This window comes from Syngnathus floridae, chromosome 4 (assembly GCF_059516105.1).
Source record: "Syngnathus floridae isolate MCC-2025c chromosome 4, RoL_Sflo_1.0, whole genome shotgun sequence".
NCBI lineage: Eukaryota > Metazoa > Chordata > Actinopteri > Syngnathiformes > Syngnathidae > Syngnathus > Syngnathus floridae.
Genome location: NC_142416.1, coordinates 19,675,623 through 19,702,874, shown reverse-complemented (window position 1 = coordinate 19,702,874; position 27,252 = coordinate 19,675,623). Strand labels below are relative to the sequence as shown.

At 47.4% G+C, this 27,252-nt stretch overlaps 2 protein-coding genes across 5 annotated transcripts; both read left to right on the top strand.

Annotated features, from left to right (window-relative positions):
- Positions 1 to 515: 515 nt before the first annotated feature.
- sorbs2a (sorbin and SH3 domain containing 2a) lies at positions 516 to 27,250 on the top strand. Of its 4 annotated transcripts, XM_088374547.1 has the most exons (25): positions 516 to 1,032; positions 9,512 to 9,567; positions 10,004 to 10,093; positions 10,926 to 10,952; positions 11,011 to 11,129; positions 12,281 to 12,625; positions 13,447 to 13,573; positions 13,701 to 13,876; positions 14,416 to 14,482; positions 15,145 to 15,195; positions 15,267 to 15,480; positions 15,541 to 15,655; positions 16,366 to 16,437; positions 17,645 to 17,701; positions 18,181 to 18,230; positions 18,642 to 18,823; positions 19,010 to 20,677; positions 21,158 to 21,240; positions 21,542 to 21,639; positions 21,854 to 21,968; positions 22,050 to 22,178; positions 22,302 to 22,496; positions 25,474 to 25,511; positions 25,611 to 25,717; positions 25,904 to 27,250. In XM_088374547.1, exons 2-25 carry the CDS (start codon positions 9,558 to 9,560, stop codon positions 25,966 to 25,968), a joined length of 4,200 nt encoding a protein of 1,399 aa, XP_088230673.1. In that variant the 5' UTR covers positions 516 to 1,032; positions 9,512 to 9,557; the 3' UTR covers positions 25,969 to 27,250. The 4 variants fall into 4 exon arrangements, with proteins under 4 accessions (XP_088230673.1, XP_088230674.1, XP_088230675.1 ...); XM_088374548.1 differs by lacking the exon at positions 10,004 to 10,093; XM_088374549.1 differs by lacking the exons at positions 516 to 1,032; positions 9,512 to 9,567 and adding an exon at positions 11,247 to 11,834 and having other exon boundaries at positions 9,578 to 10,093.
- Positions 22,595 to 25,467, top strand: LOC148399795 (uncharacterized; the record flags this gene model as incomplete). Its single annotated transcript, XM_088372502.1, has 1 exon — positions 22,595 to 25,467. A coding segment is annotated over one exon (675 nt), but the record flags the coding sequence as incomplete, so codon positions are not given.
- Positions 27,251 to 27,252: the final 2 nt, after the last annotated feature.

Here is a 27,252-nt window from a genome sequence, read left to right as displayed (position 1 = left end):
ATCTAATTGCCCCGCCATTAGTATATTCAATAGTAATCCTGGATTATCACATCATTTTTGCCATTTTTTTCCCTCTTGGCTCAACCTATAAAAAGGCCTCTTTGTGATAACAGTCAAATTGACTCAAGGGCCAACGCGTAATGCACAGAAGAGCCGGCGATAAAGAACTAAATGCAACACTCACACAAACATGAATGCACGGACACAGAAAAGGTCTCGTTGACACAAAGGTCAACTATCAATAAAGTTCTAAATTTGAACTCCTTAAAAAAAAACACATTGAAATGAGTGGTATGTCATTAATCTGTTCCAGCCCAGAACATATTTGTATATTAAAATGGTCACACGTACATGTTTAAAAATGGTTTAGCATCTGTTGCTCTCTGTGTATAGAAAAAGTTGCTAGCAGGCTAACGCTAGCCCGTTGCCATGGTTACCCCGTGCCAATTACTCCCAGGCGATTGGTGGACAAGAACAATTTAGAGAAGCCATTTTGCGCAGTACTGCTCGATACGCACAAAAAAACACGGGAACAGTGGTGCTTGCTGACGTCATCCTGCCAAATTCCGAACCACCGGTTCGTCGTAAAAGGACATGCGCTCTCCCCTTTTCCGCCTCCCGTGAGGGTGCTTGTCCTTGTCGCTAGGAAAAGACAGAGAGCGGGAAGGAGGAGCGGACAGGGAGCAGAGAGCAGCAGGCGGGAGAGCGAGCGAGCGAGCGAGCGAGCGCAGGCAGGCATCGGACAATTTCGCCGCATTGCTATTCGATCCCGTCCACCCGGTGACCCCCCGTGAAGAAGTGGGAGTTGTCCGACTCGGTGAATCCACCAGGCAGGCTACTAGTGAGCAGGTGGACGGACTCCTTAGTAGGCAGGTGGACGGTCGCTTGCTTCGCTCGCTCCTCGCTTGTGTGTTTAACGTTTACGCGTGTGAGTTAGTTTTAAAGTGAGGTCGGTCGTTTATGTATTTATTTATTTATTTATTGACATGGAGGACGCCGACAGGCTAGCCAGGACGAGGCTGTTTTGCTAAGGTAAGGCACCTTAACGGAAATCTCACCTTTACGTCATCTTTATTCATTTTGTACGAACCAACATTGTTTTAATTTACCAACATGTCCGTGATACTACTAGCCTAAGTGACCCCTGGATGTCCGCGCCAGGTACCGGGGCAGACGAGTACAGGCGAGCCGGCTGGGGTCGCCCGTTTTGACGCCTTGGCGCATTCGAGTGAGCCGCTCTTTTTTTTTTCCGGCACATTAATGGAAGAGATAAATATAAAAAAACGATGCGTCTGTTCTCTTCATTAAGACCCTGGAAGGATTAAGACGTGGAGTGATACCGTAAACAAAAGCCTAATGGTCCGATTGACTGGTTTTATCCCTCAATGCCGCATAATCGTTTTTGTCATTCACTGCGTATTGTAAAATGCGTTCTGCAATATTCAGCAAATGATTCACATGATTAATCCAGATTATCTTTTCACGTATGTACACAAAATAGGGGACCAGGATTTTGTTGAGGTTAGAAAATATGTCACTAAATAATTGATCAAGTGTAAAAAGAAGTTAACAATCTGCTATTCTTATTCTAAATGAAAGTGGCTTTTTAAATTTTGGGACCAGATTTGAACAAAACCTGTTTTTGCCAATCAAGCAATTATCACAAAGTACACCCCAAATGCCATAAGAAATGTCTTTTTAAACATTTAAATCAAAATACAGTGTCAGCTAAAAGTTTGGGAACATCAACATGTAACCAACATAATTTAGTAGTTTGTCAAGAGGTTTAATTTTTTTTAACCTGAGGTATTTGCTACCTAATTGCCAGTTTTGCCCAAATTGAGAAAAGCTTGTGAGTAAAAAAAAAAAAAAAATGCTTTTTGGATAATACACTTTAGATGTTTGATAACCTTCTGGGAAGATCTTTTTGTGGACCCCCAAGAACTACAGCCCTGGGGCCCCTAGTTTGACCGCCACTCGGTATCCAAAACAGACCCATTGCGGTCATCTACTGCTATCCAACTCGACAATTTAGCCTCAGGTTAACTCTTGTTTGGCATCGTCAAAGGAATTCCAACTCGGCTATGAAATACTGCATTCTTCTTGCTATTTTGACCCTCCTGTCATCGTATTGAAACTTACTGGTATAACTGGTATGGAGGGATGTTGGTAAAACAATAAGGCTTCTCTGAATGGCGGTGGTGTGTGTGTGTGTGTCTGGGGGGGTGACGATCCGGGAGAGTGGGAAAAGTGTAACACTATCACTCCGGGAACGTCACGCCACTCCCATTGTGGCCTACCTGGCCTGTGTGCTACCCAGCAAAATAGAAGTGATGTGGGATTTAATGTCGTATAATCGTTTTATATTTCCTGGGTTAAGCTCGTAAAACGACTTAAATGCCGATTTCATGAGTAGTCGTCATCAGATAATGTCTCGCTTGTAAACAGAGGTGCACCTGCCAACTTGTTTGGAGAGTGTGTGCGTGTGTGTGTTTAAGTGTGATAAGTCAAAGTAACGCAAGCTTTTAACAGTACGAAATGCTGCGAACAATAATCGAGATTTAACTGGACAAATTTAAGCCACCGTAAAGCTTTTATGGGAAAGTGCGTTTTTGTATATTCACGTGCAAAAACAATATGAATAGAAAAAATTAATAGTTTTCTACGACTATCGGCTTTTTTTTTTTTTTTCTTTCAGAAAAAACTCAGTTTCACACCCTGCTCTGTATTTTCATATTTTTGTTTCCAGACATGTTTTCGAAAAGCAGATGAGTCAAGTAGCACTGGAAAAGCTCACAAACTGACAGATACGAGCGATACGGCCTGAGCTTTAGCTTTAATGACATAATCCTTCGGAGATTAGACTTACTAACTGTCGACAGCGTGAAGTTTTTTTTCTTTTTCTCCCCCCCTCTATCTCTATCTTGCTGCCTTAACAGCCTGCAGGCTCTGTTTTTATATTTTCCTGACATTTATTTTGATGGACAGAAAGGAAAAACGCCAAAATGACCTCAGCACCATATTGACACAACTCATTTAGTCATGGTGATAAATTGCGGCGTGGTGTCTTATTAGCGGCAATTATTTGAGGAAATACGGGAACTACAAATGTAATCATTCGATGGCCCTAAAACTGAATGTAGCATAAAATCCTTTTGCTCAGCTAGCCGTCAATACTAAGTCGTTAATGGGGTACTTTGGCCCCCTTTTTATGTTTTTTATTGGTCCCCTGATAGCTCTGGAGGTTACATCATTAGCGCCCATCGCTTGTCAGCTTTTCGCCATTCCTCCGTGATCCTTGGCACGTGAGCGGGAGATCTGGGAAAGCGCAGCTGTTCCGGCCGTCACGTCCCGGCCCGCCGCTTTGCCCGAGCGCCCCTCCGATCCCTCGGCCAACTAGGCTCGTGTCGATTTGATTCCCCCTGCGTTACCGCTTTGTCACCGACACACTTGTCGAGCCAGCGGCAGTTTCGTTTTTACATGTTGGCACGGAGTAGCTGTCCCTTGCGGCGTCATGGTTGATTTGCATATTTAAGGTTAAGGTAATGTTATTCCTTTGTCCCGTCTGATAAAACCGGAGTCACATTTGCATGGCACATTAGCGCTAAGGCTACGACGAAGCGGCTAACCGGTTGTGTGTATTTCTGCGATCCCAGACGGCGTGCTGCACAGTAGCCGCTCGCGTTGGTTTTAAGTGTCGGCGGGGGTCTGAATTGGAAATGCTAATATCAGTCGTTACATCATCCTTCTGGGAATAGCAGCCAGTCTCGAGGTCTGACCGTGTGTATAGTCGGACTGGCTGCGTGTGGTCACGTCCAAATATATACGCTCCCGGATGAATTACACTGCAGTAAAATAATCAAATGACGTGAGGCGGGACGACGTACGAGAAAGTTAAACGTATTCGTAGTGAGATGCAAACTGCGCAGGAACAGACCAACAGATTTTGATAAAGCTCGCCGAGCTGAAGCCTTGTTAGGGGTCACTGGCAGAAAAAAAAAATAGGCAATGGCGTGGATTGATGTCATTTCAATTTATTGTGTAAAATTGATTTCAAATATGAGTACAATTGGCAAGGAATTTTGGTCAAATTTCAACTTCAGAGGCTACTTGGCTTATTTATACCCGCTGCCGTGGCATTAGCGGCGAGGAATGTTAGTGTGCGTGTCGGGCAGCGTCGCCACGTCTCGCGGGGCGACGTGACCCGTTCAGGCGATCCAAGTGTCACCGCAGGAAAGTGAAAGAAAATATCGGCGGGTGGAATTCGACAGGGTTACGTGGAAGTCAAACGCTCTTGCATAGCTGCGCGTTGACCACGTTGATACTAAATAATTGCGTAAAAAAAAAAATTTGTACTGATTCAAATTGTTTACTCAAGTTTTCAAAAAGTCCTGTTTTTATACAAAAGCACTATTTTTTTTATGTGACCACATTTTCAGGCGTTTGGAACCAATGAATGACATTTAAATGTATTTCAATGAGGAAACTTGATTTCACATTCAGCCAAATTGAGTCACTGATTCAAATGGATATTATATTTTCAAATTGACTTTTGCATTGGCAATTGACGCTAATTATATACAGTAAGTCGACGCAGTTCGGTGCCAAGCGTGACACGATGGAATGCGATAAAATAGAAGATAGTCGGACCCTGACACGTTGGGGGTGGGCTAACGTTCCAGTGTCTGTAAATAGCAGGATCTGATCACCGCTTCACCCAAAGAGGGAACTCTCTTTGCCAGTCACTCTCGCCTCCCCCCTCTCTCTCCCACCTCACTCTGTTGTCCATCCTGAGCTTTAAACACATGTCGGAATACAGCCCCGACAGGACGGGGAATTCATTCCGACCGTCTGAAAGAAGGCAGGAAAGCTTCCAAGAAACATCCAAGGATAGGTGAAGGAAGTGAAAACATCTTTTTGCTTTGATGAGGGTAAGAGTTGGATTTTGTTCGGAATGTTGCACCTTGCCGGTCGAGGGGTCATCACCGGGGTCAGATGTTGCGAACAATACCCTGGCCTCTGCCGTGACATTTACTAGAAACTGAAAGTTGTATGCTAGAAACGATGCTCTTAGCTTTTTACCTCCCCGGAATTCATTTTTTTGCACCCTTTCTCTCCTCGCTTGAGGCTCTTGTTACACTTTTTCACGCTTGACAAAAAGCCGACGCCGGTGTGCGCTCTCGGGGGTGTTGAGGAACGTCACCTCAATAGGTGTGCAATGATGGGGTGAGTTCCGTTCGGGATATTCTTAAACTTCATGGTAGTGGCTTTATATCAGGGTTTAAAAAAAAAAAAAAAAAGTCAGACAAAACGCTTACAAATTGGGAGATGCGTCGTCTTCTGCAGTCAGCCCAAAATGGGCTTCGGAACCCTGCGATGTTTTTGGCTGCCCTAGACAACCTTAGAGGGCAAAGGGTCTTATCTAAAGGTAGTAAATATAGCAGCACCCCCTGCTAATCAAGTCGCTCTTATCTCCGCACTGGACACTTAACGCCGGTACCTGGGGAATCTGGACTATGCGTACGGAATGCCGCTGATAGGCCTTCTTCGCTTGAAGTGGGCTTCAAATAGCAAACCCTTATTGGAATAGTTTGCTCACCTAAATGGAGCCGGTGGGAGGGAGCCTTTTTCGCATTCACACAGAGTAAAATATTGATTTCTTATTTGGGTTGGAGGTGCTCCGAGACCCGATTTTTAATTTATGACTTCAGTTTCCGCTAGAAGCAATATCAGACAAAACAATTGTTTTTAGACCGAAATGAACTTGTTTTGTAGCGTGTAGCTCGTCCGGCGGACGACATCGATTCATGGCTCAGCCCGATTCCAATTTACATTCAGTCCATGTGTCCTTCCCCCCCGTGCCCTTTCCGCCGCCATCCAGAGCCGCGTATAGAACCGACAAGACGCCTCCACTTGTCACATGTAATCCCGTCTCCTTCCGCGCCCTCGACTCCAGAGAGTCACCGGGCTTGTCGTTGCATAATTGCATTAGCGCTCCCGTTGCTCGTTAGCGGCGCCCGTGACGCAATCCGCCGAACACACGGGGCCCCTGTGTCGCTTGCGCCGCCGACGGGCTCGGGGTCAGCGTATCGGCCTCCCTACGGGCGCTCCAGTAATGAGTGGTGAGGTTGAACAAACAAGGCAAGATGACAAAGACTTGTTGAGCGTGGGGCTGATTAAAACCAAATGCCGAATGCCATTGCGTTGTTTTGGATAGACGACATGCTGATTAAAACCACCATCAACCGCGAAATAATTTTTTTTCCAGCATAACAACACGCAAGCTAAGCCAAGAACCAATATGAAGTTGTTTGCCAAGCAGATGTTAGACGAGCTTAATTTGTTTACGTATTCACAGATTGGTTTGCATTCAAAATGTTGCCCAAAAACTTTTGAAATGGCAAAATCATGTCACCTTAAATCGTTAACATTGAGTATTTGTAGTTGTTTTGCATGAAAACCGACCATAACAATTATTTTAATCCAGCCGGCATCAAAGTTTGAATTTCTTCTTTTTAATTTGTTCCTTACACGTTACGTCTTTGTCGCGAACGTGACAGTTTGAGCGCCCTCCCCGTAAATCCAGCACAGTGTCCACTCGAAATGCCAGCTCAGGTCTCGCATACTTGGCATTGCGTTGTGGTTGAACATTTACTCTGTGGAATCCTGAAGGGGGGACTGAAAAAGCAAAACCTCAGTGAAATGTTTGACTCAGGCTGCAAAGTAGCAAATGAGGTCAGCTCTCTTGTGCCGGCTGCCTCACAAGGAAATGTTCATGATGGAGGCCGCAGACGCGCTGAATGCTAAAATCTTGCTCCGACCGGGTCAACCGATTTAATGGGTGATCCTTATTTCATAAGCAAATTTGGAATCATTTAGTACACCTACCGTTAATGTCAAGTTCAAGTAAAGTTCGACTAGCCAACATGTTAACTGAGCTAATCGATGTTCGACCGCATTTTTCCGAGTGACGAAAATTTATATCTCATTGTACAATCCCCCCCAAAAAAAGTCAGAAATTTTAAGTCTTTCTATTCCACTTGAAGTGAGTTCCTTTTGAGTCGCCTAAATTTACTGCGGTTTATCCAGCGACTGTAATTTAGGCTCTGGTGTACCACAAAGAAGACGTCCATGCGTAATCATACGCCAATGTAATAACCGTGAGAGTGTAAAACCAAAAGGTCACAGCTGCAGGTGCTCAAAACCTCAACTTGATCAAAACCAACCATGTGCAGTATTTTGTATTTGTTTTTATATTTTTTTGGGGTTGACCCACTTTTGAAAGCATCTGTCTACTGCTAGAACAGCATCTTTTTGTTTTAATAACCAGATGCTAACGATGCTAACAAATGAAACCGCTAAACAGACGGGTGGATGTGCTATTTATGTCAAGAGCAGGCGAGAGTGAACAAGGGAGATAAGCTCGATAGCCTCAAGGGTCCTGACCCCGGCGCCGTCCGTCTCTGGGACAGCCACCCAAAGGATGTCAACAGATTAAGCTCATCAGACGATGGATTTAAAGACTCGAGGAACTCGTTCGTAGCTGATACAGAAGTCGTTCTTGTGTGCTGAAAATCAAATATCCCTGCTGGATATCAATGAGGTCCTCGTGTAAAAACTTCAGTCCCTCCGGAGATGTGACATGAATGTCCTCTGAGAAACGGCGGGTCTGCCGACTAGCCAACAGGAAGAAAAACTTTTCCCAAATAAGGCCTTCATTCTTTTAAATACGGCATATTTCCATGAATGCATTTCTGGGGGTCAAAACATTAGGCCTGGGATTCTAAACAAGTCCGGCAGGTCCAACTCTTATGTTGGACTTGACTTAAGCTATGTTGGCTTATTCCGTCACGTTGCGGCCACCTACAAAAACTCCAAACTGAAAATTTTTGCCCCGCCTGCAAAATCGAGTGAGCTTCACGAGGTTGCTTTCGTCCAGCCATAACATTCGTAGCGCAGTCGCAGCTGCTGTGACGCCGCAGATCTGCCCCCGAGAAACACGATCCTATTTACAAGCCGACCATCATTTGGATGCCGCCAGCTCGTGACGCCACCTCTCATGATTTACCCGCTCCGCCCGGTGCGCGCGCCGCTCGCAGATAAATTTACGAGGGACGGCGTGCGAAGGTGAAGATTGACTCTCCAGAGGCCGAAAGTATCCCACAACGCACGGCTCGATATAGACCCGGCCGGCGTCTTGTAAAACGCTTTCCCTCGGTTAAATATCGATGATTTACCCCTCTCGGAGCATTTTATGCCTCATCCAATTCATAAAACCGACACCTACGGAAATAACTTCAACGAGAGCCGCCTCGGCTTAACAGTCCCCATTAGGGTTGACCCCAAAAGGTGACGCTGCCGTTATGAGTCAGTCATACTTTTAGATCGATAAGTAAATAAAAAATTCAACGGGAAAAAAAATGTTAAGACACAATTTTTAATTTTCTAGACAAAAAATGTATACCTCCGTTGCTGGAAGAATTAAACATCTGCAGCATAAAAAATGTTTGTGCAGAAACGCGTATAATTGGTCTTAAAGTCTTTCTGACGATCAATTGTTGTCGTAGACGGTCAACTTTGTTTCAGCCCCCCGTTCCACTAGCACGCGGAAACGAATCGCCTTGTTTGCGAGGCAGCCTGGTGTTAACGGGACGGTCGATGATGGTGGTGTAAAGTGCTTCTATTTGCGTTAGCGCGCGGAATGTGGATCCACGGCTAAGGGGGAAGTCATTTGTGCCTTTTGCGGCACCTGCCGAAATGTTTTGTTGCCGTCGCGGTGGCGCTCATCCCGGCTGTTTATATGCGTGGATGACGCGAGCCTCGATTTTTGTCTCAATCCAGGTCGTAAATGTGTCAGCTAGCTTAACGGCGCGCCCGCGTTATCCCTTCAGTCGGTAGCCCGAAGCACTTAGCATTCATAAGGCCGCATGCCTTTTCCCAAAATGAATCCCCCACGTAAGTGGAGCCTGTAATGAAACCTCGACAAATTTTATGTTCTGTACCTTTTTGTAGCATTTATATTTTAGTTTGAAGAAGCTTTTCTTCGGGTCACGTTGATCCTTTTCAGGGTTTGTTTTGGTTCTTTACAGAAGTGGTGAACACGCACTTGCCGGTTTGTCCAAATTTTATACGAATCGCAAAGAATCTCAGTCTTTATCGTTATGTGTGGGCGGAGCTCGGCAGCAACGTTTCTTTAATGTAACGAGTCTGTCGCCAGAAAATCGAACAATGAAGCTGAATGACACGGCACGCTAGCCATGCGCTTACATTACGCGAGCCATAACTCGAGTCCCACCGTGACGTGCCACTCACAAATGCGGCCAGCCGGCCGAGTCTTTTCGGTTTTCAATTTCCTCCATGGCGATCGCGCCTTCTTTAGCTTAGAGCGACACGAGAGAGTTATGGGCGCAACGAACATTGCGTTCTATATCGTGTGACCTAGACGCTGTGGCTAGAGTCAAAGACAAAATATATATATATAAACGAAAAAATCTTTTTCTGATTTTTGCAGGACGGCGCGTCACCCAGCTTTGAATCTCGACAAAGTGCTCTTCAATATGAACACAGGTACGGTCGAAATTCTTAGTGTCACTCATTTGCCGCTCTGGCGTCGGTCCATAATGAGCTCAATGATATTTGACTGAGAACCTCGATGGGACGCGTGGTGTGACTTGGCAGCAAAGTCGCGTACTACTGTGCCAGCTGGAGATGAGCGCTTCGTCTTGAAAATCTACACGCACGTGCTGTGCCAAGGTTCACATTGTTTACACCGACAACAACCCGAAAGAGTTGGCGCACCTTTTCCACGGCGACAAAAAAAAAAAAGCCATGTTTAGCCGAAATCGATTGTTCAATATCAAAACTTTTTAGGTCACGCCAAAAAAAAACCAAATCATTTTGTTTGTGCTGCTGTGATTTTCTCTGTGCATGTGCTTTGTTTGCGGCGTGTGTTCGTCTGCATGCGTTTGCCGTGCATGTGACCACCCGGCCGGGATGTTCTCAGACAGCGGCGGATGTGCTCGCAAAAGCGTCGCCATGACGCTCACGCTCTCGCCCATGAAGAGGGTCCAGAGCTCACCCAATCTGGCCTCAGGTACTAAACCCCCCCCCCCCTTTCCCAAGTGAACGGAGAAGGCAAAGTTTTAACATCCTAATATAGCAATGACTCTTATTTTTGTTGTGTTATTTTGTTGCCTTTTGCTTCATTTTGTCAACCTTTGGGGGTTTAAAAAATGTCATCTTGGTCGTTAAACTCACGACAGCTTGCATCTGTCATGTTCTGCTTAAGCCCCTTGTGGTTTTTAGACAATCATACTTCGTTTTTTTTTTTTTATCCAATCTTAATGTTTATATTGCCTGTTTTGATTCAAGGGCAACATTTATGAGTTGAAAGGTCCCTTAACATTTCTCAAAATACCATCCATCCATTTTTTCTAAGAGTGCTTGACTCCATTGGGAGTCTATCACAGTTTAATTTGAGTGGACGATCCGGTGCGCATGTTTCTACAAATGTGATTTTGTTATTTTTTCCCAAGATCTCCATGCAGTAAAGTTGCAATCAACAATAGGGATTCGGTGATGAAAAAAAGGCCGAGTTACAACAAAAGCTGTTTGAGTACACTTTGTTCAGGGTCACTTAAGCTGTGTTGGATTTGTTGTGGTGCAATGTTGGAATCTGGACTCATTGTTCACAATTCAGTGGGACCTCTAAAGTGTAACACCCCCCTGAAGGTTTTTTTTCTCCCACCTTTTGGAATTTCACCCCAAAATGTTGCTTTAAATGTCTTGAAAGTAAAAGCAGCAGTTTCTTGGGATACAAATTTAATTTGTTTCTTAACCACTCGTAACTCAGAAGTGGACAAGTCCTGAAATTTTTCCGGATTAAATCTTTGACTTTTTTTTTTTTTTGTGTCTCTGTTCTCCAGGGAGTGATCCTCACTCAACAGACTACAGTAAGTCTTCTTGCGTTTTATTCTGTTTGGCTACTGATGCTAATTAAGCCTCCTTCAGGTTCTTGGCGGTCTCACAGCGCAACCGATGGCCTTAAGAACGGCGACTCAATCAGCTCGTCTCTGGCCGCCAAAGGCTTCCGCAGCGTCAGGCCCAACTTGCAGGACCGAAAATCACAGGTAAAAAATCTCTAATAGTCTTGAACACTTTTAAGTTTTCGATTTCTGGTTTGTCATGTGACAATAATCGAAACGGATGTGTTTTTTATTTTTCTTAACTTGGATTTGGTCCGCAAGGATGACAATCACATACCCTCGCCCCCTTCACGAAAAGATAGCTTGCATTTCACGCCAGCCATCGCTAACCCTTCCGCCTCCAACTCACTCACTCTTTTAGCTGACAACCTGAGTTCCGGAAGCCAAATAATGTTCTCCCACAAAGAGCAAGCGACTTTAAAAGAGTCCTACACTTTTACTCGCGTTTCCTCACACACGGAAAGCAGCGCTAACTCTCTCCGACTCGCGTCCGGCGTCCCGAATGACGCATCGGCTAACACGCGAGTCCAGGAACGCAAGGTATCCTGTCTGACACTGACCCCCGTCACCATCCCAGATCCGCCTGAACACCTTAACGTTGAGACCGCAGCAAGCCCCTCCCCCCCTCCTCCCGCGCACCTCCTGACCACCCCTCCTCAACCCTCCACAAGGACCTCCTCGCTCTCCATCAAATTGTTCCCGGAAAGCCAGAAGGATCCAGAGCCTTCAAACCAACCCGCCGCGACCTCAACTCACGCACCACCACCACCAGCTGCAGGTCTCGATCCATCTCAGGACCTGAAGTCTCCTCCGGCGGTCCCACCGAGGCCTTCTCCTGCTGAGCTGTTGGTACAAGAAACAGACAGCTCAAATTCAATTGAAGATGATCTTGGTGGCAGCAAAGTGGGGAGAAACAAAAACCACACACACCGACTTGTATCGCTTTTGGGTTTTTCCAACTTGGTGCTGCCATGCAAGCGAGTCAACTAACTTTGGTTCTTGTCGTGTGTGAGCATCTTGTCTGACCCTCTGTTGTGTATTACGTAACTGCAAGTAAGTGTAAAGTACATTATATGGACAGTGCAGATCGGGTTGCGACGACCCTCGGTGTCCATGTAGTCTATTTGCACTTGGACTAACGAAGCCTTTTCCATCCACAGCATGAATCAATGAAGACCCGCCGCGGCCTCGTGACGCTTCTCCGTGTTGCTTCTGCTCATGCTTTGTGACGGGGCTGCTAATGAGCAAGGCCACTAAGCTCTCTTCCTCCCCCCCCCTCCCTCCTTCATCACCAGGCCCCCCTCCCCCTTGACTCCACAGCACGTCACTCCCCCTTTCTGAGCCGCAGCTCCGAATCTCTCGACTACCCGTCGGGCCTAATGTCCAAGGGGCTGTCACCCAGCCCGTATGTCGCGAGCGCGGCCGCGTCGCCCCCCGCCTCCCCCGTGACCGTCTCGGCCCTCAGCCACTACTCCTCCTCCACGGCGGGTCTGCTGGACGAGCTGCAGATCTGTAGCCTGGACTCGCCCGGCGCTTCGCCCACGCCGTCGCCCACCCTCAGCCACGTCTCGGTCTTCACCGCCGCTGGCCCCGACGACGCGCTAACAGCCGCCGCAGCAGCAGCAGCCACTGTCACTAACGTAATTATGATCCCAGCAAGTCACCGCCGCATTTACGCAAAAAAGCGCCGCTCCGCCGACTCACATCGGCTCGCCATGCCGCGCCACCGCGTGTTGCTTTCATCTGCCACTAAGAGCCTGTTCTAAACCACCTGCTTGATTCCAGACGTTCGCCCGAGCCCACGCGACGCCTCTGCACTCAAAGCGCCGCTCTTTGTTCCTTTCTGTGTAATGCTCCGGCTGTCACTTTATAGCTCTAATTCACGAACCAAGAAAGGTGACTGACATTGAAGTCCATTTTCATTACAACACAGAAGCAAAAAATCCTCCGATTGCATTTGAACAAATGACGACCATTTGAAAATCAATGTCAGTTTCTCTCCGCGGCTGAGCAAAACCACTTCCCGACTGCTATTTCAGGAGGTGCGAGTGCATCTGAGATGCTTTACACAGAAATGTAAGCTTTAGTGCCTCGTTCTCATTATCATCAACACAAGTAGAACTGTCCTGTAGTTTTGCTTCTCATTCAGCAATATTGTCATCAGCGACTAACAATCGTTTATTCAAATACCTTTTTAATGTGAAATAATTTGTCTCTATCACTTTGGATGGAAGCGCTTCCTTCAGAGTAGCCTTCCATCATGTCCACTGTGTGTGTGTGCGTGCGTGCGCTTGACGCTATAACCAAACTAATGGAGACTCGGTCTGTCTGTTGTCTATTGTTTAATTTTTTTGGGACTGTCCTCCTGGAATCAGCCGTCCTCCCCTTTTTAGAACACATTGACGTCATGGAATTAACACGTGTGTTGATTATCTTCTGTTTGTGGTCGCCCTCCTCACAGGGCCAGGTGCTCTCTCATGCTATGAACGGCGGCACGGGCCACAGCGCCAGGCCGCTTTCGCCGCCATCTTACCCGCCGCCGCCCGCTTCATTCCGCACCGGACTCCTGAGGCAGAGCCACACCTCTGGTGACCATTGTATTTTAGTCTCATTAAAAAGCAAAAAAAAATAAAAAAAATTACAGATATATATGTATAAAAAAATATATGATATAAAAAAAATATATATATACAGTCTGTATATTCTCTGCTTCAGAAGGCAGCGAGGCGTTTACCCGAGAGTCCGTGGTGTCGGGCGACGCCAGCTTCAGCAGCACCGTGCCCATCGCCCGCTTCTCCGAGGAGGAAACCAAGTTGTCCGTCATCAAAGCCCCCCACTACGAAGGCATCGGACCCGTGGACGAGTCGGGCATCCCCATTGCCATCCGCACGGTGAGCATTTTGACAGCGGTGGAGAGGATTAGCGCATATTAGCATTCGCTCCTGTTACGGCTCCATGTCAACGGACAAGAACAGAAAGACGAGGAGTCCCTCCAGACACGTCCCCTTTGTGAGCAGACAAACATTTTTGCGGCCTCTCCATGTGGTAACCGTGGAGAGTGAAGTGGTAATTGGCCCCCAGTGCGGGCGCTTTACATGCGCCGGCCAACACTCTCCCTCTCTGCCGAGCCTCTTCTGTTTTTTATTGCTGAGGCCAAGCACTGTTTTTAGTGCGAGTGAATAAAGGCACCATTAAGTGTGAGCGACTCGAGATGTGTAGCGTACATACCACACTTCACGTAAAATAACCGCCGCCTTCATATATATGGCAAAGTGGCAGATGGCCAAAGAACTCTGTGGCTTTCTTACCATTGATATGCAGTACAAGCAGTCAATACAAAACATTGTAAATCCGTCGGGTGAACGAACAGGAGACACTTTTCTGCGTGCTAGCAGTTGCTACGCTAACATTTTTCTTCCTCTCCGCATAGACGGTGGATCGGCCCAAGGACTGGTACAAAACCATGTTCAAACAGATCCACAAGGTCCACAAAGCGGGTAGGTGAACGTGACTGTACCGTGACCCTAAGAAGCTCCCCATTCATTGCGTGATGAATTAATGACGGCTCCCCTGGCAAAGAGCTCCTCGGTCCCCGAGCCAGAACTCATTAGGCTGCTGGTGAAGACTTGCTAATAAGACACAATCCGTCCTGGGGGAAAAAAAGCGCTCCAATTTGGAAAGTCTGACCGCAAACGTCCAGTCCAGCATAGGGCTTGTTTGTTCCTGACCGCTCGGGCTAGAAATACCAAAGCTTGATTGCGTAATTGTGCGTGTGAGTGTTTTCATCGCGATGTATGAAGACAAGCAAAATACCTCGGTGGGGTGCCGTCGACCTCAAAAGCGACAAGTCAACGGCTGGTTTTATCTGGAAAAGTGGAAACGTGGGAGACCTTTTAAAGCTTCACAGCTGGCTGATCAAGGCATGAAACGTGTGTGTGGTTTCGGGGGGGCGTGGATGGCATGCAATGCTAAATATAGTCCAGGCCAATAGGGGGAATGTCGTGGCCGGCCGGAGCAGAGCACTGGACAAATAAAGGGAAGATTCTTCTTGGAGTGGAAAAAGCAAAGCAATCGGAGACATCTGCCAAATTTTGAGATTATTTAACGCACGCCAAAAAAATTACACTTGTGATTGTCTCATCTGCACCATATTTTTCAGACGACGACTATTCGGACACCTACAGCGCAACATACGCCGTCGTTAACAATGGTGAGCTACGCTTTACGAATTGACAAATCATCACGAGAAGTTGTTTATATGTTGTCGTCCATCTTAAACAGACGACTACGGTGTGCCGCCAAACGCCACCTTGGCCCACCCGGCCCCACGCACACACACGTACAGGCCGCTCGCCAAGAGCCTGTCGGACAGCGGCGGACTACGCCACGCCGCCCGGGATCCCTCGCCGTCGCCCGTGCCCCCGCCGCCGCCCGCACCCTCCTTGCTGCAGTTGAGAGCCCGAGACAGCGACCGTGACAGAGACACGCCGGATATGTGAGAGATTATTCACGTCAATTTGGAGTTTTGGAGCGACGTAACGCTTCTTTTCTGTAGGAACCAATGGGGTCCACCCGACAGGAAAGTGGACACGCGAAAGTACCGCGCTGAGCCGAGGAGTATTTTTGAATATGAACCAGGGAAGTCCTCCATTTTAGAGCACGAAAGAGCTGTAAGTATTTTTTTTTTTTTCATTTCATAAATAACAACTCCATGTGCCAGCAATGTTTTTTTATTATTGAAACATTTCGGCCATTTTTCATGATTAATTGTTGATTTTTTTTGTTTTGTTTTATGTTTTTTTTTTTACTATATTTGAATATTTTTTTCATTTCAGATAACAGAAAAGACTCATAACTAGCGTGTCAAACAAAAATAAACACCCGGCCCACTTGCGAGCTCCGAGTGCACTCATCTTAATGAATGGTCGTGCTGGGCCTCGTAATTCTAACGCTGAGTAAATACGCGATGTGTTTTTTTGTTTTGTTTTTTCAATTGCACTCCTCATTGTGTTGCCTTTGTGAGTGTTGATTGCCCAGTGCTGTCAGCAGCCACCACCAAGCCTCTCTGCTTTTCAAGCTGACTCAGCGTTCCCCCACAAACCGCAGTTAGGCCAGATGGATGGGATAAAAAAAAAAACCGCGCTCTGGCATCTGTGCAGGAATAGGGTTAGAAATCGGAACAAAAGAAGTCCTATATATTTATGTTCCTATTTGGAATAGCTTTTTATTTCTTTTGCCCTCCAAATCTTCACCCATGGTCCGCATCCACCTCCCTCACATGTTCCTCCTCCCTAACCATACACTCCATGTTTGACTTCTCTCCATACTTCCTTCTTCTTCTTTCTTGTCTCTCTTCCCACTGTCACATTTTTTTTTCCAGACCTATGATGACATAGATTTAGAGAACGAGCCTTGGTATAAGTTCTTTTCCGAGCTGGAGTTTGGCCGCCCGGTAAGTTAGCTTGTAGGCCGCCTAGCTACTCGTGAGCCCTCTCTCGCCTTCTACTAGAGGGCTGCACTCACTTTTACTCGTGTGTGTGTGTGAGCGTATGTATGTGTGTGTGTGTGTACAAGTAGACTGGGTGGGGATAGCTGTGTGGGCATGAAGTAGCAGTTTGTTGAGTGCTTGCTGTTGCTTCTCTCTCCCCCACCAACTGTCCTTTCTGGATTTAATTTGCAGGTTTGTTTGCTATCAGGCATTGACGTATTGAGTCTTAGACCTGTCATTTTTAATTAGTGGTAGAAATTGTCAAAAGTAGTCAGGCTAAATTACTGGTCAGAAATAAAAAAAAAAAAAGTATACAGTTGAAGCTCAAAGTCATTCTGTGTTTAAAGTCCCAACATGGAATGGACGGCGGGAAGCAAATTCCCTAATTTCCCAGCTTCTGAGTTAATATCAGGTGGAGCAGCAACTTTTGAAAATGTTTGAGGAAAGCCAGGAAGAGAGTGTGAAGTTAAACAACAACCACCACCACAAAATGAAAAATAATTGACAAGCCCCTTTCAATCCAGTAGAAAGTAGAAAACTTTCTGTAGTTTAGTGGCTTTAGCGCCCTCTGCTGGAGGAAAGTGTTAGTGCTATTCAGACGCAACTAATACACTGCAGTGTGTTTTTGTCACAACCCCTTTTCTTTTGCTTCATTGCTCACACTGCATGAACACATTGTGTGTGTGTGTGTGTGTGTGTGTGTGTGTGTGTGTGTGTGTGTGTGTGTGTGTGTGTGTGTGTTTATATGCACTCGGCGGTCACTTCAATTTTGAATTTTGTATTGATGAGTATTTTCCAAAAACCTCAACAATCTTATTGCGGTTGTACAAATCTATTCAGTGACATGATGTGACTTTTGACATTTAATCAAAAGTAAAAATGATTATCTTTCAAATATCTCCAATCTTTTATTGGGTTGCTTGTGACCAACTTTAAAAAAAAAAAAAAAAAATGACCGTTCGCTCTGCATGTGCGTGTGTGTGATTCGGAAATTAATCCATGCATAAATATCCGACTTCTCTAATGGGTGTCCACTCTTCTCCACATGTTTTTTTGTTTTCCTTCTTTTCTACCGCTCCCCATGATGCCACCGCTGCTTCTCCTCCTTCACCTCATCTTCACCTTCCTCCTCTTCCTCTTCCTCCTCCCACGCTCATCCCTGCCGCTCAAGCCTCCTAAAAAACGGCTGGATTATAATCCAGACGTCTCGGCTCGCCAGCGCATTGAGGTAATTGATGTATGTGACTGTTGTCGTGTTGCGGTGATGTAATGTGAACGGGGCTTCTGAAAATAATATCATGCCGTATTACAGCGAACCAAAACTGCACAAGTTGCCTTTGTTTACACTTTGTTAGTGTTGAATGATACTTCATTATTTAGGTCCGTTCCAGTTGATCCAGGCCATGTTTATATGGCAGCATTTGGACCCCCCCCTCCCTTCCCCCATGCCACCTTTAGCATAGCTCCTTTGCTAATCAGCCTTCCTTCTCCAGAGCGCAAGCGGTGCTTTGTTTTTGATAAGGTTCACCACGTGGAACCATCATCTCCGTGACGCCGGTAGGGGAAGGGGGGCGGGGGGGCCTTTTGAGTGTGACACATCCAGAGGAGCGTGCAGGATACGGTGCAATCGGAAGTCGCTCCAGCTTTTGTTTCCTTCCTTCTTCAGCCCGGCTTATTTTTCTTTTCTTATTTTCATCTGTCTTCCAGGCGACCCTGCTGGTCGCTCCTGCCGACAAGCTCCACGAAAGACCTTCGAGGTAACCCTCTTGTTTCTTTTATTTTTGCCCCCTCGCTGCCCCCCCCCCCCCCCCCCATTTTGCCCCTCCCCCATCTTGTCAACATCACGGCTCCATGCTCCGATAGAGCACTGTTCTCTTGTCCTTGGCCTTGCTCCCCTCTTGTTGACATTTAAATCTTAAACGGATCCGCCTTTATTTGCTCAAAGCGACGCGTTGGATATCTTCCTCGCTCTCCACAAACCTTTTGAGTGTGACCTTCTCCTCCTCGCTCCATCCTTTCCTTGTCCTCATCCTTTGCTCTGACTAGAACTGACACAGTGAGCAAAAATAGAATGTGATGAATAGGTTGAGTTGTCAAGCGTGGCTTTTTAAATGAGCACCAAAAAGTCTTTCCCAATATGTTGTTGGAACGTTATTGCCGTGTTTCAGCGCTGCCAGCGACTACAGAAAGCGAAGGAAGTCAGAGCCTGCCGGCCCCCAGGCGAACTCTCTGCCGCAGCCAAGCCAAGCGGCGACGTCGCCCAAAGCGCCCGACGCCAGCAGGTCCGCCGGCGGCGCCCCCAAGAAGCCCGTCGCTCGCTCCTCGCCGTCCTCGCCCTCACGCACCAAAGGTACAAACTTGGACGGGCTCCCAGTTTGTCTCTTGTGTGTTTTGATTGTAAAAGCTTCCCCTCCTTCCGTTCCGCCCTTTCTTGCTCGCTGACTGCTTAACATGCTTTCCTGCTTTTTCTTCTTCTCCTTTCCCACCACGCTGCTCTCTTGTGGGACGTCTTTAAAAAAAACACACAAAAAAAAAGGTGGGGCCGCATGCGTCATGTATTCAAACACTTTGACCTCTCCGGGTCCTTGCTGTCACTCCTCCCTGCCACCGGTTCCGCTACGTTTCCCAGAGGAGGCGCCGGCGTCCTCCTGCGAGGAGGCACCAGTGCCGCCCCCGCCCAGCAGCAAGCTCAGGTCGCGGAGCTGCGACGACTTGCTGGGCGACAGTCCAAGCCGGCGTCGCGCCTGCCGTTCGGAAAGCGCCGGCTCGCTGCTGTGCGACCGCTCGGGCTCCAATGGGTCCGTGGGCTCGGTGCCGCGCCTCCGCCGCCGGCTGCCGCACGACTCCCCGGCTTTCCTCAAGCTCTACCGCAAGATGCACCACATCGACAGGGCTCACCTGCTCCCGTCCGATGTGATCCGTTCGGTCCGCGCTCGCATCCTAGAGCTGGAGCAGCAGCCCCATCTGCACCTGCACCGCCTCTCCCCTTGGGCGCCCTCTGGTGGATCGGAGGTGCCGCGCGACACCGTGCCCACGCGCATCTCCACCTTTGAAAGTCTTATCGAGAAGTCCAAATCCATGCCCAACTTGGGAGACAGCGAGGCGGCGTCGGGCGCCACCACGCCAGGTGGCTCGTCATCCCGAGCGAGCAGCGGCGGCGCCACGCCAAGTTTTCCAAAACGCCGTTTCTCCATCGAGTCTCTACTGGAGGAGGACGACAGCGGCAATCAGCCGGCACCTCGCGCCACGGACCAGTCGCGCAAACCTCGTAGCCCACCCGAGGGTCAGCCTCGCGTGGGGCCGGAACCCAACCGCGGGGCCTCCTCCCTGGCTCCTCCCGCCCCACGAGTGCCGCAAGCCGACTACTCGGACAGCGAGCAAGATGCCATCGCCTCGGACCTCAGCGACTTCATCCAAGTGGAGGGCTCTTCCTTTTGCAGCGAGAGCGATTTTGACCACTGCTCGTTGACGTCCTCTGAGAGCTTGTACGGCTCCGCCATTCTGCACCAACACCGCCGTCATCACCTTCACCGCCATCACCACCCTGGTCACCAGAGTGTGGGCCAGAACCAGGGCTACCAACATAGACACCTCATTAGCTCTTGCAAGGGTCGCTGCCCGGCCTCCTACACCCGCTTCACCACCATGCTCCGGCACGAGCGTCAGCGGGCCCGTCAGGACCCTCAGAGACCTCCGCCTCCGAGTCGCAGCATCCGCTCCCTGGTCCAGAGCGCCGAGTCCCAGCAATCCATGTCCAAGCTGGCCTACTTGGTCAGCCCAGTGCCTTTTCACAAGAAAAAGGGCGGCGGCGGAGGCAGCGGTCACAGTCGCGGAAGCAGGCCAAAATCCAAGCAGGCCATCTACGAAGCGCTGGACGCCGCCCTGAGGGACATCTACGAGCACATCCGAGCCGAGCGTGGTCACAGGGCCGCCGGGACCCCCGACGACAGCATCCTGAGGAGAATACTCTCCGAGCTGCTGCCCAGCGTGCCTGAAAGAAGCTCTTCGTTGCCGGGAAGGAGGTGTTGGCACGAGGCCGGCCCAGACGGGTACGCCCCGTACCGGGGCGATCCACTCACGCCGCAGTTGCAGTCCCCCCGAATCCGGTCGCCAGTCAGTGCCTGTTACGGACGCCATTTGGACGCCACCAACTGTAATGATTACGGGGAGGAGCATGGCAATGAGAATGGTGTTTTATATTCAGGTGGAGATGACGCAATGACATCATTTGCTCTTTGTCTTGTTCACCACAGTGTTGTGTTTTCGTGACATAACTACGTGAATGTTTCCACTGTAAATTCTCAAGAAAAAGCCGTCTTCAGCGTCTAGTCCCGACAACTGAGGGCTTTTCTAAAAATACATGGGAATTTGCAGAATACAGTGAACCCCTGCCTACTTGCATTTGGCTTTCCACCAAATCTCGACTGTCAGGAGGATTTACCGTATTCAGAGTGGTGCCCATCTCTTTGTAACGTATGATCAATCATTTGAAATATTTCCCCCATGTCTCATTTTTTTGTAAATGTATTGGCATGTGTGTCTGGGTTAAGGTTTCATGCCATTGTGTACGTATTGCAATGACATCATCAACCGTATTGTGAGCATGCCCATTGTTGTCCCTCACGGCATTGCTATGCTAAGTGCGCTAACGTTGCGTGCTGTTTTGTCTTATCGCCAATCACAGACCAGGATGTGCCCACCAGAAGTTACTCTACTATGGACGGGCGCCGCACACCCCAGAATCGAAGAGGAGCTCCCGAGAGAGAGGTAGGAGCCCTCGATTGTGCCACCGAATGACAACAACTAGCTTGTTAGCATTAGCATTGTAGGTTGTATTGTTTTGGTGTCGAGCTCTGAAAGTACTCGCTGCCTCCAAATGACAACAATTAGCTTGTTAGCATTAGCATTGTTGGTTGCATTGTTTTGGTGTATATCTGGTAATACTCGCTGCCTCCAAATGACAACAACTAGCTTGTTAGCATTAGCATTGTTGGTTGTCTTGTTTCGGTGTTTATCTCTGGTAATACCCGCTGCTTTTCTTCTGTCTCCAACTTTTTATTCCCTCTAGGTATCCCATAAACAGATGACACAACTCATTCTGTTCTCTCTCCCCCATCAGAAGCAGCCCGCTCGAGCTATTTACGACTTTAAGGCGCAGACGGCTAAGTGAGTACGGATTGAAGCATGAACGCCTTAACCCCAAATGTCAGAAAATGGCCGTTCACTCCATTAAACTTTACATGTAGTTTGTTACGCCAGCATTTTCACATCCTACCATCACACCTGACTGGCTTTGGCTGCACCTTTGCTATCCGTACACCGCATGGCTTCCAACGAGTAAATCGTTGTCCTCGCGTGAAATAACCCGACTGCGTCACAGGGAGTTGACGTTCAAAAAAGGCGACGCGGTGAACATCATCAGGCAGATTGACGGCAACTGGTACGAAGGCGAGCACAGAGGCCGGGTGGGGATATTCCCAATAGCTTACGTGGAGGTGAGTGTACCACTAGCGTGCAGCTAGCAAAACTCAGAATCGATGTGTGGCGTTGATCAGCTCTCAATTCTGCATCTTTAGAAGATGGCGTCTTTGGAGAAGCCGCAGCCCAGCCGCCCGCCTCCGCCCGCCCACGTCAGGGAGATCGGAGAGGCCGTGGCTCGCTACAACTTCAACGCTGACACCAACGTGGAGCTGTCTCTCAGAAAGGTAGCTTGCGCACACCCTGGGCCTGCACGCCAGCCAAGTGAATCCGACGCATCGATACTTGGTCTGGTTCCCGGTTCGATCACATAAAGTTAGTCCAAAGCTGTGTTTCTGTGTCTGCTACAGGGTGAAAGAGTGATCGTGATCCGGCAGGTGGACCAGAACTGGTACGAGGGCAAGATCCCAGACACCACCAAACAGGGCATCTTTCCCGTAGCCTACGTGGACCTGCTCAAGCGCTCGCCCTCCAAAACCTCCGTCCACCACCTCCACCACGTGGACCCCCACGGTTACAGGACATCCAGCTCCACGCCCATCAAAGTAAGGGAATGTCACTGCAACAGTGGGAAGTCGATGATTTAGGAAGATCACTCTTCTATCAATTAGATTAACGTTGCTTTTATTTTGTCTTGTGATTGTCAGCATCTTTACTTTCTCTTCTCTCTTCCAAGCCTTACTCGCATCTACCCCCTCCATCCCCCACCCCCGTCCACGACCGCCCGTCCACGCTGCTGCGGGCGGTCACCCACGAGTGGCTCTCCCTCACCGTGGACGCCCCTCCCCCCCACGCCCTCTCGGCCACACCCGCACCCCCCACTCCGCCCCCTCTCCCCGGTCATCTCGCTCTGTCCGTCCACGAGCCTCTCGCCGCCGAGTATCCCTCTGACGTTTTAGGGCGTAGCGCGGGCGAGCAGTCGCCCGCGGCGAAGCCGAGCGAGTCGCCGAGAGCGGCGGCGGAGCCCTTGACGTCTCCGAGCCGCTTTGACGTCCAGCTCAGTGTCGCGGACCCTTACGATGAGCTGCTCTCTGTAATTCCCGATGACCCGGATGGGTCACCGGCATGTTCCGCCACTAAACCTCGATTTGACAAATCTCAGCCTGAAGCAATTGAATCAACAGAACACGAGTGTTTGAGAGCCCGTGTCCCGAACGAAAGCCCAGTTGAGTCTCAGAGGCCTCCGTCAACAAGAGGGAAGGCCGTTATTGAGTTATTCATTCAGGAAGAAGATGATGAGGAGGAGGAAGGGGAGGCTAGAGAGGATGAGGAAGATGTTTTTACAGGCAGACTCGGTACACAGGTAGAGCATTTGTGAGCTTTCTTTGAAACGCCCCCGTTTCCACCAAGCAGTACAGTTTCCTTTTTTTAAGGTGCGTTTTTTTGGGGTTTTTTTTTTTTTAAAAATAAATAAATGAGCCCAGCTATCACTTTTGGGTCCCTGCTGGAACCGGAAACCGACAGAGCTGTGCCTCCGTGAAACAAAATACCGTCGCCCTTTTTGTGCCTCAACACCAAACATCCTTTTTAACATCAAATATGATGTAACGCGAACTAAACGTCAGTACACATGTCCACCATTATTGAATATAAGAAGAGTAAAGTTACACAAATTTAAGATTTTTTTTTTCTTTTTCATGTTTGTGAATTAAAGTTTAGTTTTGAACTGTACTGCGGGGCGGAAACATGTTCTAAGTTTTAAATAGCTGGAGGAGCTTGGATAAGATATGGAGGAAAATATTTGTCATGTTGAATGTTGCAGTCGCATGCCTAGTTTTCTATTTCAAATGACACATTTTGTTACAAAAGTAGATGCAAATCTGCTTCATACAAGAATTCAGTATGCACCAGTATTCTTTCTAACATTTTTTTTTTTGAATGAAGTTTACATTATAAGTTATGACTTTTTTTTTTAAAAACTTTCTTTTAAGTCTTCCTTGTCCTCAAAATAGTGCTAGGCGTCTAGTTGAAGTGATTCTTAAGTAGAAGCAGAAGGCAGGCGTTTTCTAAATACATACATAATTATTCTAAGAAGGTTTTTTCCTAGTGCCTATATATATATATATATATATATTTGTATCAATAATATTGGCCTTTTTCTTCTAAATAAACAGATGGTTTTCAAACGTCTGTATGTAATAGGATAATATTTTTTATTTAATTTTTTTATTCAACACAATGTTTTTATCAATTCATATTATCATGTTGGCTTGAGCACTCTGAATATGTAAACATTAAGAACTTTTAAAAAATGTGCAGTCAATGTATATTGATTAATGAATAAAATAGGATTTTTTTTTTATTATTCATTCATTCAAAATGTTTCAAAACTTTCCTCCATATCTCGTCGGGCCTTAATATTTCCGTTTAATTGAAGTTGTGTATTCAGTGTTGTGTGTCATTGCCCCCCACTAGGCTGACGTCTGTTCCCCCACTCGCTCACCTTCTCCTCCCACCGACCCCCCGTCACCTTCCTCGCCGCGCCCCGTGCACTCTCCCCCGGCCTCCCCCCGTCCTCGGCCCCCTCCCCTGCCCATCTTCTCCACGTCGCCTCCCGTCTCGCCCTCTCCCCCCTTGTCGCCTCTCCACTCCCCAGAGCCACTGACTCCCCCCCACACTGCCAGGTCTCCCTCGTCCACCTCCCCCCCGCTCCTCTTTTCCCGCCGCTCCCCCCCGGCTGTGCCCCACCCGGGCCGTAGGTCTCCCAAGATGAAGGTAAACTGGTGTCAGGTGGTTGCTGAGGCTGAACTCTAACACTTGGTGCGGCTTGTTTGGGAATGACGACTGGCCAATCAGTGGTGGAGCTCAGAGTGGCTATTTACTGCAGAGTAACTTTTTGCAAAGAAAATTCTCCAATACTTTTAGATCGTATTTCTCGTAGGAATTCATAGCGTGTGGTGTTGACACTAATGCACTTTGTCCCACTAACGACCGTGCGGTTGAAGATGATGAGCTTGAGCCAATGGCGGTTGCATTGTGATGTTTCCCGTGATTGTCAGCCTTTAGCGAGTTTGTGTTTGGCTTAGCCTGTGCTCGACGTGAGGCTTGGTTTTGCTCGCGTTGGAAAAGCCCAACATACATTCTGCTTCCTTTTGTATGCCCGCCGAGCAGGATCCAGTGGTGGGTGGGAAGCCGCCTCGTAGCCCCATCTTGTCTCGGAGGCCCGCTAGAGGTCGAAGGGTAGGGTCTTTGCCTCTTGCTGAACGCTGCGTGCTAAGGGTTGCTTGAAAGTGACACCGTCTTTCAGGAAGTCATTTCAAGTCACTTCGCCGATGAGAACAATAGATCCTGGTTGCTAACAAATTGTTAGCCTCTTGTGTAATTGGGAGGAAGTCCTGATGTCATTTGTTGTTTTTTTTTTACGTGGAAGAAATCCTAATCCTTTTTTTTTTTTTTTATTGTTGATAAATTGATGCAATCTATGTCATGTTGTTAGATTAGACTCTCTCCAAAAATATTTCTGAATGACCCTTTTGGTCCGTGAACAAAATACTTGAACCGCATGTTTTCTTTCCTTTTCAGCGATTAGTCCAAGAAGCCCTCCACGGCGGAGGAGACCCGTAAGTCATGTTTACACTGTAAACTTTCGTGGAGTAATTTTGACAGTAGTAAGTGCTCAATCATGCGGGTAGGTAACGATCGACTGGCGTTTTTTTTAGCTTCCAGGCCGTGTACAACTACACACCGCGTAACGAAGACGAGCTGGAACTGAGGGAGGGCGACATCATCGACGTGATGGAGAAGTGTGACGACGGATGGTTTGTCGGTAAGCAAAGACGCAACAGATGATTTATTTGGAGAGACGAATTGCGTGCTTCCCACTGTTCACTTTGGGTTTGTAATTCAATGAGTTGCCACTGGAGGTCACTGCGAGCCCAAAGTTTACATCTGTCATCGGCAAGCGTTTCATTTGGCTCATTCATATGTTATTGTTCTTGATTGTTCACAAAAGGGACATCTCGCCGAAGCAAGTTGTTTGGGACCTTCCCAGGAAACTATGTGAAGCCGCTACCGTGAATGATTCCTGGCCCCGCCCCCAACCCCCCTTCAGCACACACGTGCGTGCGTGCGTGTATGTGTGCGTACGTATTGGCGACGCAGCTCTCACTAGCCATCTTCAACAGAAGACCTCGTCGGTACAATTTTTGGTTGTTTTCAACTCTTTGTTTTTCGGACAAGACGAAAAATGATGACAATGGGGAGGGCGGAAAAAGCCCACGACACTTTTTTGTTGGCGTTTGCAGCACACTTTTTTTTTTTCTTCTTTTTTCAAAACAATTCTCACCCCAAAGACATTCGACAATGAATTCTGAGTTATGTTACGTAAATGTCACCGGTTCACCGTTACCACTAGTGTTGATGCACTTTAACCAATTTGTGTTTGTTTGTTTGTTTGTTTAATGTCAGATTTCACCTCAGAAGAAGAAGAAGAAAGTGTGTCAGTGTCAGAGGGCTTGCCACATTTTCACTTTTTGTATTTATGGGCGCTCCAACATTGGGGAAAGATTGTAGCCTTGTTTTTGCTTTATTTACGATTGTTGGTGAATGCAACTGAACCCACTTTGGAACCATTGCTTCTATTCATAGGCGCCATCCCAGAAAAAGCAAGATTTAATATTTTGTTTTATATATACACATTTACGTGAATTTAGTACGTCTAAATTGTTAGATTTTTTTTAAATACAAAAAAATTATTTTGCGTTTTGGATATATGTTTTAAATTATGTTTGGAGTGTTTTTTGGTCAACTATACAGTAGTGCGCTGATTAAGAAAAGCTATCATGATTGAAAGCTGTCACTTTAGTTGTCTGGATGACATAAATTTGCAGACTCATATATTTTGAACCACATTTTAGCTGTGAAGGCACACCAAGGAATTTTATTTTATTTTATTTTGGGACACTGACTACCGTTGAAGCACCTTAAGATATATAATTTTTATCATAAATTCACATTGTGTTGCTCACATTTCAGTGCGTGTGTGTTTTCAAAGCCTTTTGTACGTCGTCAACATCCACCTGCTTTATAAAACACTAACTTGATTATTTTTTCCCTATTCTTTCCGATCAACAGCGCCATCTTGTGGGTGTTTTCTACACCATTTTTTGAGACTGATATCGCCTTAAAAAAAAAACTAGCTCAATAGCCATGTAATGTGATAAATGCAAAAAATACCTAAAGAATAATGTAGTGGAAACCGCTTATTTGTAAACAAACCACACATGCGCACACACACAAGTGTCAAGTATTTCTACTTTTCATTTTACGGGGCTGTATTATTAATAAACGCTTAGATTTATG